The sequence below is a fragment of the Cetorhinus maximus genome, chromosome 13 (assembly GCF_964194155.1).
Source record: "Cetorhinus maximus chromosome 13, sCetMax3.hap1.1, whole genome shotgun sequence".
Taxonomy (NCBI): Eukaryota; Metazoa; Chordata; class Chondrichthyes; order Lamniformes; family Cetorhinidae; genus Cetorhinus; species Cetorhinus maximus.
The window spans coordinates 108,593,868-108,606,324 of NC_135891.1; the positions used below are offsets into that span (position 1 = coordinate 108,593,868).

Below are 12,457 nucleotides of genomic sequence, written 5' to 3' on the forward strand. Positions count from 1 at the left end.
CAAACATACAAGTCTGTAACCAAGCCTGGTCCATTATTTGGGGATAGAGTTCATTAGACAGCTACCTTGTAATGTCCACTTTACAAAAAAGTGCATGCAGGGTGAACCAATTGATTGGTCTCCACTTTTAAGCATTACTATTAGGTAGGTTTGTTCGAATTGTTATAAATATTACGACTGTTTTACTTTTAAATCTAGTTATACTTCCGGCTTTCCCTGGTCGGTCATGGAACACACAGACAGGTACAGTGATGGGCAGAGCGGTGCAGGTTTAATGGGTTTTTTTTTGTTTTTACTTACTATACAGCAGCGTTCTACAGTCACTCACTTACATAGATCTGTACAAAAAGAGAAGCTTGTTCTTGAAACGCACATTTGTGCGCAAAAATTTTTTCAAGCTGCAATATATTATAGCACATCACACGCTCAGTCCCTCTGTTCACCTTTCCTTAACCTACTTCTTTTGAGTCACACACGAGGAAGGACACTGCATCACTGTCTTCCTCCCCTGGCTCCACACAGGCGCATACTCTCTTCATGTGTTCCACAGGGTGTCTCGCTGTGATGATGCATTGATCAATTCTCTTGGAACAGCACTTTAGCATCTGTTAGTGCAAAGCCTGCTGCATCCTCTAGGAAGTAACTTATTAAGCATTTACAGAATTCAAATTTTATACAAGGTGAGAAGATTACAGTGCTAGAAGGGAGGGGGGTGGGGGGGGGGAGTTCTGATCCCTTTTTGAAATTAAATAGGGGCATAAATATTTGCATTTGACTCCAATGGACATCCAAGGGTTCTTGGCTGCATTGATGTTTAGGGTATCATGAGCAGTGGCGAAAGAGAAATTAACCTTCACATCAAAGCCATCCTCCTGTTAGTTGGGGTTTCAAGGTACAAATGAGTGGTACAATCATAGAGCGACCTTTCCTACAACACTTGTCCCACTGCAACGCGGGTAAGACATGGGTGAAAACGAGACAAAGTGATCACAGTACGAGACAGAAGAGTTAAATAGCAACTTTTATCCCTTTGGTAATGCCTTGTGGAACAGTGTCCTGCACAGGTGTGTGGCACTAGTTTTATGAGACGGAAAAAGAAACCAATGCTAGAATGAGAGATCCTACTCTGACAATAACATTCAACACTTCACAGAGACTGTTGCTTAATTCACAAAGTAGTTCTACACAGTGCATTTGTCCCCTATACAGTGGTAGATGTGGTCAATCAATATTAAGTACAAGGCTTTCAGAAATCCTGCTTCCTGAAGGTAAAGACAGTATAAAAGGAAGGACTTCATCCATGAATGATCGTTTTGTGGCTAAACAAGCCAACGCAAAAACATAGTTTCAAAAATATTTACATTTTCACAATTACAATTCACTATGTTGTATAAACAAGACAAACGCCCCATGTGTTTTTTTTTGCCTAAATATATCTGAAGTTTTCGCTCTATAGTATATTGCAGCCTTGAACAGTACAAATGCAGTCTGCTTTGGCAGTAGCTGTTGTCCTTAACTTGTCCCTAGTTAAATCCAATGTCCATTAACAGCTTGATGTCCCTTTAGATTTCTTGCTGGCTGAGGGGGATTGCTGCTCAGTAAATCACTTCATAGACTGTAGCCTTCTTGTCACCTGAGCCGGTAACAATGTACTTGTCGTCCACGGAAATGTCACAGCTCAGCACTGAGGATGATTCCTTTGACTTGGCAAAAAAGAAAAAAAAATCAAGTATAGTGTCATTAACTCAGTTGTGCAAAGCATATTTGTCCCTGAACAGAAACCACATTTCTAACTTTCAGAAAGCAAATATTGTGAGGAGGGGAAGTTGGTATCGGAGGAACCTGAAAGCACCAACTCGTGGTGGCAGTGCCCTTGCACAAGAGGGTATTCGAAAGCCAATATTTAAACATGTATACGTTATCATTAGGCAACAAATTAGTCATTTCTACTTTGGTTCATAGGAACTTGTTGTGAAGGCTAAGTGAGGTATAAACTGTGCTGTTCCTTCAATTCTCAGATTAGCTGTTTTGAACAGTGGTATTTATGGGTCTATTTCCCCATTATTCAATATCCTTAGTAGGCTTACTGCTGCATTGCTTCTGGGCCTGCTTTCATGACTTCCTTGGCTGTGGGGTATGTTAATAGATCTGGGCCTCAGTTCTGTTCCCTTATTACAGTCAATAAGAGGAGAGAAATTGGCCAGATCGAACTTGTCCACCTTCAAGTGTAAGGGCCAGCTGGAAACACTGGGGGCCAGCACGTGGTGGCTATGTGGAAACACATGCAGAATCCCTGAGAGCATCCCTCATACAACAGCCCGTTAGGAAATGCAGCCCTCAATGTCTGTTAGCGAGTAACTCACAGTCAGTCAGTACCTGAAATATACTGGCTCCATATGGAGTTCTCCATGCATTCAGGAGGTTGTCTTTCCCAGTGCTTACAAACCATTTACCTGAAAAAATAAAATCAGAATCATAACTTATACTGCGATTTGTTTTTAAAACATTCATTTTATAATGCGTTTCTTTAAGTACTAAGAATGCTGGTTTGATCGTTGCAGTAATAATCTGTTAACACTGCATTCCCAAGACCTTATACCAGCTCTGCCTGTCAGCCATAGCTCAGTGGTAGCAGCCTCTGGTCAGAAGGTTGTGGGTTTAAATCCCATTCCTGAGACTGGAGCACAAAGTCTAGGCTGACACTCCCAAAGCAGTACTGAGCGAGTGCTGCACTTTGAGGTGCTATCTTTTGGACGAGACGTTTTAACTGAGGTCAAGTCTGTCCTCAGAGATGGATGTAAAAGGCACTCTGGCACAACTACAAAGTACAGCAGGAGAGTGCTCCCTAACATTCTGGCCAATATTTATCCCTTAGTCGACACCACTTAAAAAAAAACAATGATTTCCTGGTCATTATCACCTGGGAGTTTGTGGGAGCTTGCTGTGCACAAATTAGCTGCTGCATTTTGTACATTACAACAGTGATTACACTTCAAAAAGACTTCATTAGCTGTAAAGCGCTTTGGGACATCCTGAGGTTGGGAATCAATGCAAGTCTTTTTTTCACTGCTGTATCTGCCCATAGCTAACTGCAAGCCTGAGATTGCTGTTACCTGTGGCGAGGAGAGTTATAAGAGCAGCAATTTGAAGACATCAGCTTGGCATCCTCTGGAGATCAATGGCGAGATTGGATCAGGCCTGCACTTACACTTCCTCAGAAACCCTCTCAGGGGCTGCATTAGGGAGGAACTGGAAGTTTGAGAAGTGTAGCAGGGGCCCTGTGTGGTAATTACTCAAGGGAACCCTTTTCCTGAAATCTGGAGTAAATACTTCATTAAAATTGGCTGCTAAAGTCATCTATTTGTGTGAGAGGACGACGAAAAATCTCCTGAGCGTACTAACAAACCCCATGGTGGCCAAAGGAGTGATCTTTCACATTGGCAGTGTGCCAAGGTGAAGGATTTTCATTGTCTGTAAAGAAGCTTAAAAAGGGTTTTGCTGCTTCAAAGTGTCCACTCATCCAACACAGAATAAAGAACGGCTGGAAAACAATCGAGTTTGGAAAGCACTGTAAACCCATGGCAGTGAAACTTCCAACAATTTACAGAATCAAGCAAACCTCCAGCATCTGTCACAGTTTGAATACGCTGCCAGAGTCAATTGAACCATCAGTGTGTGCATCACAGAACACACTACAGGCATTTAGGTGCTCAGTGTGTGTCAATTTGCACACACTGCCAGTCAAATCCTCAATTTATTAGTTTGAACACACTGCAGTCATCGAAAGTCTTTGTGCATCATAGCTCGAATGCAGTATCATCCAAACCCTGAAAGAGTCACAGCCTGGAGCACACTGCAGTCACCTAAACCCTGAGCGGGGTCACAGGGCAAACAAACCCACAAGCCATTTTCACTTTACATGGCTCTCCAATTTGAATCTGACCATAAAATGTGTTTTTCAAGTTGTTGGCTTCACTACCATCACAGTAGCTCTTCATTAAAATGGCAAGGTCTAAAATGTAACTGGCATCTTGCAGTAATTTTGTATAAAGACATGCTTTCAAGTCATGTTTTTGGCTTTGGACAGAAGATGATCGAACTTGCTGGTCCCCTCTTTCAAATGCAACCAGAGTGCTCCGCTCAACATTAACAAGGCACTTTGGATTTCACCAACTGATGTGATGTAGGGGACCATGGTAGACATTTTGGTCATAGTATGATCCCACAAAAAGCAGTGAGATGATTTATCAGCTAAACTACTTATGGTGATGTTTGTAGCAATATTGGTCAGGATCATGGAACATTACAGCACAGAAGGAGGCCAACTGAAACCCAATATCCACACTAGTGTTAAGTCTGGACATATTAAGTTCCTGTGTATCGGGACATACTGCTTGCAACATTTTACCCATCAGCTTAACAGATGTTGATAATGTTAAGCCTCCCTTAGATTTGGTAACTGCATCAGTGGAAAACAAGTTCCACTGGTAGAGTTCCAGTGCAGTAAAGGAGTGGTAAACATCACTTCAAATAGCTATACCAATTTTGCCTTACACGGAGCTTTCCTGTTAGTGTTTATGCCTCATGCTAATGCTGTCAAAATGAAAATACGGTGGGGTGCAAGAAGTTTTATAATGCCATACAGGAAGATGCCTGGAAAGGTGCAGCTGCAACAACACTCCAGAAACTCAACACCATCCAAGACAAAGCAGTCCGCTTGATCAACAACCCGTTCACCCAGCTTGAACATCCATTTCTTGCATCACCAGTGCACCTTGACTGCTGTGTGTACTATCCACAGAATACACTGCAGCAGCTCACCAAGTCTTCTTCAACAGCACTTCATAAACCTGTGACCTCTACCACCTACCAGGACAAGGGCAATAGAGGCTTATGGGAGCATCGCTTCCAAGTTCCCTTCCATGTCACACACCATTCTTGCACATATATTGTCAGTCCTGCCTTGCCACCAGATTAAAATTCTGCAACTCCCTACCCTACAGCATTGTGGGAGCACCTTCACCACCTGGACTGCAGTGATTCATTGCAATGACTCAAGGGCAATTAGGCATGGGAATAAATGCTGGCCTTGCTATATCCCAGGAATTCATTAAACAGAAGTGGAACATTCAACATGACAATGCTAGAGCAGTGTTATAATGGAACGGGCTGACGGTAAGAAAATAAGTTCACAGGTAAAGCAATCCTGTCAAAACTGTTCAGCATCTCCTATGCAGCCTCATGCAACGTAAACCATGGCAGTGAAAGTTCCAACAATTTACAGAATCAAGCAAAGACTATTCTTACCGCAACAGGCAAACTTGAGTGAGAGCACACAGCTCTCATGTAGGTGAAGCTGGTATTTGTCTGGCTTGTTGACGTGTAAAACTTCAACGTTGCTGCTCTCCATCCCGACAGCTAGCCACTCCCCGGTCGGGCAGTAGCCCAGGGAGAAAATCTGAAACACAACCAACAGGGCTTTTAGCAACGGGTTCACTAACTGTCGCCTTGTTATCAGGCAACTCCTTTCTAACATCGATGCACTGACCTGACAACATGGGTTGAAGAGATGTCGAGGGCCATTTTGATCTTGACCGCCAAATGTGAAGTGGGCAGTATCAGATCAGTCGCCTGCTCCATTGACCAGTCAATGCAAATGACAAACAGGAAAAGCCAAAAGAGCAGACAGGTGAATCCATATTGTCCGTTTCACATTTTTTGCCTAAACTCAAAATTTCCCTCTTTGAAAGAAAGTTGGGATAAAAATAGAAAATGCTTTAAATGTATAGCAGATCCAGTTATTATTTTGGTTGTAGACTCAGTCAAAATTATCTGTTTCTTTAAATGTGTGTACTGGCTGAAGTAGGATTTTTCCCATGTTGGGAAGTCGACTAAGTAAACCATGACCATGTTGATTAGTTGCTTGTTATTCGGCCTCTGCAGCTCAGTTGGTCAGGTTCACACAAGGACTTGTGATGCTCTTGAGTTGCGAAGGTTAAGCTATTGCCAGCCAGCCTGCAAATGCAGGAGCTTCACATCATTGCGGAGTTAGGACCATCCCAGAGATTGAGGCAAATGGACACCAACCCACTGGCTCAGAAAAACCTCGTGTAGGCTGCCCTTCTCTCCGAGGGATATGCGGGGAGAACAAGGCAGTGGGATTAGTTTTGGATTGTGCACAGTCATTACTGCGGTTATGACTTCTAGCTCTGCTCTAAGCACCTACAGTTGTATGGAATGGCGAAATCTATGGCTTTACTATTGGTAGTATTAGGCTTCAAATTGTCAAAGTGGCAAAGTCTCAAGCCCAGCACTATGGGATATGACAGATCGCCCAACTCCATCTGAACTTGAGTATTGCTGAAAAAAGCCATGTCGAAGCTTTGTTTTTGTTTTGCACTCATCAGGATACTTTGCAAGAATAAGGGGAAAACAACGATTTACACTGTATGAGAAGGGAGTGCTGATTGGTTGGCAAGTGGACTCTGATTGGTAGAGGCATTGCCATGGAGAATACAGCAGTGATGGTGACTGACAGTTAACTGCCAAGCATTGTTTGAAATTTAATGCAGGCATTTTGACCGACTGGTCAAGGTATTGCCCTGAGGAATGGGTCAGTGAATGGCTGTCACTTATTTTGTTTAGCTGAACAACGTGTACATGTTCGTTCTGTCTGCAAAAAACAGGGCCCTGTGTACTAATATTTGTAGCTTCCAGTACACACAAATGTGCCACACTATGAGCGAGACTGGCAATCTTAAATTGGTTGTGTCCTTGTGTACATACATGCAGCTTACAGGAAACATTCTTAGTAAGGCTGGAGGATGTTATGGCAATAGTGAGGGGCAAAGCCATGGAGGGATTAAAAACAAAGATAAGAGTTTTAAAATTGAGGCATTGCTTAATTGGGAGCCAATGTAGGTCAGCGAGAACAGGGCCTGGAAAGAGTTAGGAAAGGGAGGTAGAGCATGGGAGACCAGCCAGGGGTGCATTGGAATAGTCGAGTCTAGAAGTAACAAAGGCATGAATGGGAGTTCCAGCACCAGACGAGCTGAGACAGGGTTGGAGATGGTAATAGGCGGTCTTAGTAACTGTGCAGGTAAATGGTTGGGAGTTCACCTCAGGCTCAAATATGACAACAAGGTTGTGAACAGAGCTGTTCAGCCTCAAGAGAGTTTCCAGGGAGAGGGATGGAGTCAGTGGTGAGGGAGCAGGGTTTGTGGCAGAAACTTAAGACACTGGCTTTCATCTTCCCAATATTTAGTTGGAAGAAATTTCTGGTTATTCAGCACCAATTGGACAATTTAGAGACAGCGCAAGGGTGGAGAGAGGTGGTGGTGAGGTAGAGCTGGGTGTCATTAGTGTACATGTGGAAACTAATGCTGTGGTTTAGGATGATCTTGCTGAGGGACGGAATGCAGATGAGAAATAGGAGGTGGCCAAGGATAGATCCTTGGGAGGGTACCAGCGGTAACAGTGCAGGAGGGAAAAGTGAAGTCATTGCAGGTGATTCTCTAGCTACAACTGGATAGATAAGAATGGAACCAGATGAGAGCGGTCCCAACCCAGCTGGATAACAGTAGAGAGGGTAGTTATTAAAGTCAATACTGATTGTTTGGAACTTATTTGAAGCCCCACTGCTCCCTACGTGGAGTACTTCCTCAGGCTCTGTACCTGTGACGTGAAGTCGTGCTGCTGAAGCTGCCGTCCCTCCCTCAGGTCCCAGCACCTGACCGTGTTGTCCAGGCCACCAGTCCACAGCTTAGTCCCATCATTTGAGATGTCAATGCAGCTGGCCCCATCTGTGTGACCTTGGAACTGCCTACATAACAGAGCATTAAAAAAAGACTAGGTGAAATTAAATATTGTTAAATAGAGATGCGTTATACTCACGAGAATAGATTCCATTGCTGCAAATATTATAGGAGATGATTGAGAATAGATTATATTATAGAATCTGAATTGAACAGTGCAATAAACTCCTGGTTCGATCAATCTTGCTTTCTATTGTTTTTTTGTTCTGTTCAGCCATTTTCTCCGTGTTCCTCCCTGTGGGCTTCTGAATCCAACCCTCGGGCTCAAATGGGGGTCAGAAGCCAACATTGTGGGGAAAACAGTCATTCGATGTGATTTTCCCTGGCGTGGACAATTACTGGCCAGAAGGTGGGCTTGCCACCCAATTACAAATGTGCAGCGAGTTGGGGGGTGGGATTCTCAAAGCTGAAGCCAATGAAGCCCACATCCCGTGAATGAATGAAGGCCAAAAAAAGGGCCAAGCAGAGGCCTACCAGCTTGAAAGGAGCAGCAGCCTGCAATGAAAGATGAGTAAGAGAGATGGTGCTTCAAAATGGCTTTTGCAGCCAGACCACCATTTGGGGTGGGGTGCAGGAGTACCCCTCCACAGGGTGCAGTAGGCTACTGCATACAGGCAGGCAGCTTGGGAAGGCCCCTAGGCCCCACTGGCTCCCTGGTCTGCTGCTGGGAGGAAGTCAGTCTGGTCCCACCACCTGCAGGAACCTGGAGGCTGACTGGAAAAAAACCGGTCTGCCTCATTTAGTTGCTTTTAGTGGCCATTGACAAAATTAAAATTTGGATCAGCTAGTTTAGTGTCTAGGTTGCTCTGATTCCAGCCCTGGTGGAGGCTAAAAATCCAGCCCCTGCTGTCTAGAAGGTGCTGGAATTTTGTTCCATGGGTGTTGAGCCTCGATGATCACCACCAATGCATTTTCAACTGGAGGGTCCTTACGGTCAAGGCCGCTCCTGTGCTCATCCCTCCTCAGATGGCCGCAAAATATCCAGAATTTTAATTAAATTAGTCCAAAGTCATGTGCATGAAGCACCAGCAGAGCTCATTGGCTGGTAATTAGGAAGGGGGGTCTGGTTATCTTTCTTTCCTAATCCCAGGACTGTTGCGACCAATTGAAATACTCCTGTTGCTAATCCATCGCAGATCAAATAACATTCCCGGCTGGGGGTTGGAGCTGAAACATTTTCCAGTCTGCAAAGCTCAACTACTTTGAGGGGTTCACAATTCTCATCCTTGTTTTCAAAACCCTCGATGGCCCTCGCCTCTTAACTATCTCTGTAACCTCCTCCACCCCTATAACTCCAGGATCTCCACATCCTTCCAATTCTAGTTTCACAGTCGCCTTCACTGATGTGAAACTTTACATTCCAGGTCCTTATTAACTGAATTTAAATTTCACCAGCTGGTGTGGTGGGATTTGAACCCATGTCCCCAGAGCATTAGCCTGGGTCTCTGGATTACTGGATCCAGTGACATTACCACTATGGATTCATCTCACTTACCCTTCCAATTGTAGCCTCAGCCTGATTTTGATTGCTCCACTACTGGCAACGATACCTTCAGCTACCCTAAACTCGAAAATTCCCTCCCACTATCTTTTATGGTATCATTATGAAAATTTGGGCCTATACTTATACCATGGCTAAAAAGCAACAGTAGCGGGTGCTTCCCTAATTGCTACACCTAAAATACCCAGGCAACAGCCCAAGCCATAGAACCATAGAAAAGTTACAGCACAGGAGGAGGCCATTCAGCCCATCTTGTCCATGCCAGCCTGAGGACACCCAGGTGCCCTTTCTAATCCTACCTTCCTGCACCCAGCCCATAGCCCTGCAGCTTACAGCACTTTAGGTGCAGATCCAGGTACTTCTTAAAAAGAGTTTAAAGTTTCTGCCTCTACCACCAGTGCTGATTGTTCCCCAGCAATATTCCAATATTTTATCCCTTGTGTAGAGTTCCAAAATGCACTAAGCTTTTGATCCTGGCATTGCTCGTCATTAACTTTGGCTGCTAAATATCCGTAATATTAAATTAAATCAGTCCCCCGGCCAAAATCTCACCCAGGAGCATCTTAAAGTAAAATGCGCATGTGCAGGCATTGGGTGAGGACGAGGATCAAGATCAAGCTCTGCTTTAATGGCCATCACCCAACTGATTATCCTTCAGCCATTCATTGGGAAGGTTCTCCTGTGAAGAATGGCAACCAACCAAGGAATGATACTGGAGGCTGCCTTCACCCGAAGAGCCAAGGGTTACTAACTTTAGGAAAAAAACAAACAGGATACAAAGAAGTTGGCTGTCCATATCTTACCTGACCAGGGTTTGATTATGCAAATCCCATACAGCAATGTTGCCATCACTGCAGCACGAGAAACAGACTTTAGCATCAGGACTGATGGCGAGTGCATAGCAAGCGGGGGCCGATGACGTCAGTTCAGCTTTTATGCGTGGAGTCGGTGCCGCCAGATCCCAGATTGAAAGTGTGCTGGCCTCGCCACCTACTATCAGCGTTCGGCCATCAGGGAGAAGCTTGCAGGAACGGATATAGTTGTCTCGGTTCTGGAAACATAGGATTTGGCAATCGTGAGGTGAGCTTGAAGGTCCCCTGCGATGGGCTTCTATTTTAACTGGTATTGTTTGTCATTAAGAAAACACAAACACGTTCTGCACTTCTGAAAATCTATCTTTGGTGAATAATTCGGAATAAGGTAGAGTTCCCCCACTGACCCTGTCACTGAGGAGCTCAAATCAGGAAAAACCCAGGTTCAATCTCCAACACTGTTCCTTTGCTAATTTCAAGAGTGGATGAGCGACAACAACAATAAATTGTATTTACGTGGCAACTTTAACTTGGTGTTCGTCAGGAGCGTTCAGCAGTGCAATTAGGGTTAGGGATGGGGAATTCATCCAGATTTCCTGCCCCAATTGCTGTCCAAAAATCTCTGCTGCTAAACTCTGCAATGTTATGATATTCGTTAATGGGAAGTGAGGTTTTCCTTACCAGGAAGCTATCCCCAAAGGGTGTGACTGAGTCTGGGATGCGCTGCAGGGTTTGGACAATCTATCAACTTTGAGATATATCTTACTGGCTTGGAACACACTTCAGGGTATGTTAATTTTCATAATTGGCATCGAGCAGGACAGCAGAACTTGAGTACATTATCTGGGTTGACTGAGGGAATGATTCATGGCCAGTCTTTATGATAATAAACCAACGTCCCTCCTGTCCGTAAAGGATTCTACAGCCCCATTCAAAGAAGAGCAGGGGTTTTCTGACGCCCTGCCCAAAATACCTTTCTCAAACACATCAAAATAGACCAATAGGTCTATTACCTAACTTATAGTTACTGAGACTTTGCTCTACGCAAATTGACTGCATCATAACAGTGATTATACTTCAAAAAGGTAAGGTGGTGTGAGGCGTTGAGAGAAGAAACCTTCCAAAATAGAGGGTTTTTTTTGGTATACTGGAGGCTTTTCTCACCAGGGGTAGGTATATTTTGTTTCTCTTTTCTTTTTAATGGTGCCAGGCATGGCTAACTAGGACACTCATCTGAGTCAGAAATTTGTGGGTTTAAATCCCACTCCACAGTCTTCAGCACAAAATCAAGGCAAACACTCCAGTGCAGTAATGAGGGAGTGTGGCACTGTTGGAGGTGCCATCTTTTGGATGAGATGTTAAAAAGAGGCCCCATCTCCTGTCAGGTGGATGTAAATGAACCCATGCCACTACTTGAAGAAAAACAGTCGAATTCTCTCTGGTGTCTTGGCCAATGATCATGCCTTAACTAATATCGCTAAAATAGATTATCTGGTCATTATCATACTGATGTTTGTGGGAGCTTGCTGTGCCCAAATTGACTATATTACAACAGTGACTACATTTCAGAAGTACTTCATTGACTGTAAAGCACTTTGTGGCATTCTAAGGTTGTGAAGGGCACTACATAAATGAAAGTATTTCTTTCTTTTCCCACTTTTAATTGTTATTTTCCATTGTTAAAACTGCTGAAATGTCACAGCACATATGAACCGATGTTAAGTACATGAGGGCAGGTTAGAGATGATACTGAATGTTATAGGATACAGCTTAAGTTCTGTGTACAAGAACACCGACTTGTATTTATAGCACCCTTAACATACTAAAATGCCCCACTTGACATTTTGACATCAAATTGGCATTAGCCACATACAAACATATGAACAGCAGGAGTAGGCCATTCAGCCCCTCAAGCCTGCTCCACCATTTAATATGATCATGGCTGATCTGATAACCTCAAATCTGCATCCCACCTACCCCCTGATAACCTATCACCCCCTTGCTTACCAAGAATCTATCCACCTCTGCCTTAAAAATATTCAAAGAGGAAGAGAGTTCCGAAGACTCACGACCCTTTGGGAGAAAAAGTTCGCCTCATCTGTTTTAAATGGGCAACCCCTTAATTTTAAACAGTGACCCCTAGTTCTAGGTTCTCTCACAAGAGGAAACACTCTCCACAGGTGAGCTGCCTTCTTGAACCGCTGCAGTCCATGTGGTATAGGTGCTGTTACAGTGTTGTTAGGAAGGGAGTTCCAGGATTTTTACCCAGCGACAGTGAAGGATCAGTGATTATATTCCCAAGTCAGGATGGTGAGTAACTTGGAGGAGAA

The 12,457-nt window shown here is 44.0% G+C and overlaps 1 protein-coding gene across 8 annotated transcripts in view; it reads right to left on the reverse strand.

Annotated features, from left to right (window-relative positions):
• Positions 1-254: 254 nt before the first annotated feature.
• The window catches only part of LOC144688934 (transducin-like enhancer protein 4), a 200,474-nt gene continuing 188,271 nt past the window's right edge, over positions 255-12,457 (reverse strand). For all 8 annotated transcript variants that reach the window (XM_078555984.1, XM_078555980.1, XM_078555983.1 and 5 more), the window contains 5 exons: positions 10,119-10,366; positions 7,675-7,822; positions 5,308-5,458; positions 2,377-2,453; positions 255-1,703 (listed from right to left, as the gene is read on the reverse strand). In XM_078555984.1, the coding sequence (XP_078412110.1) occupies positions 1,596-1,703; positions 2,377-2,453; positions 5,308-5,458; positions 7,675-7,822; positions 10,119-10,366 (732 nt within the window). In that variant the 3' untranslated portion in view covers positions 255-1,595. The remainder of the gene's footprint in view (positions 1,704-2,376; positions 2,454-5,307; positions 5,459-7,674; positions 7,823-10,118; positions 10,367-12,457) is intronic.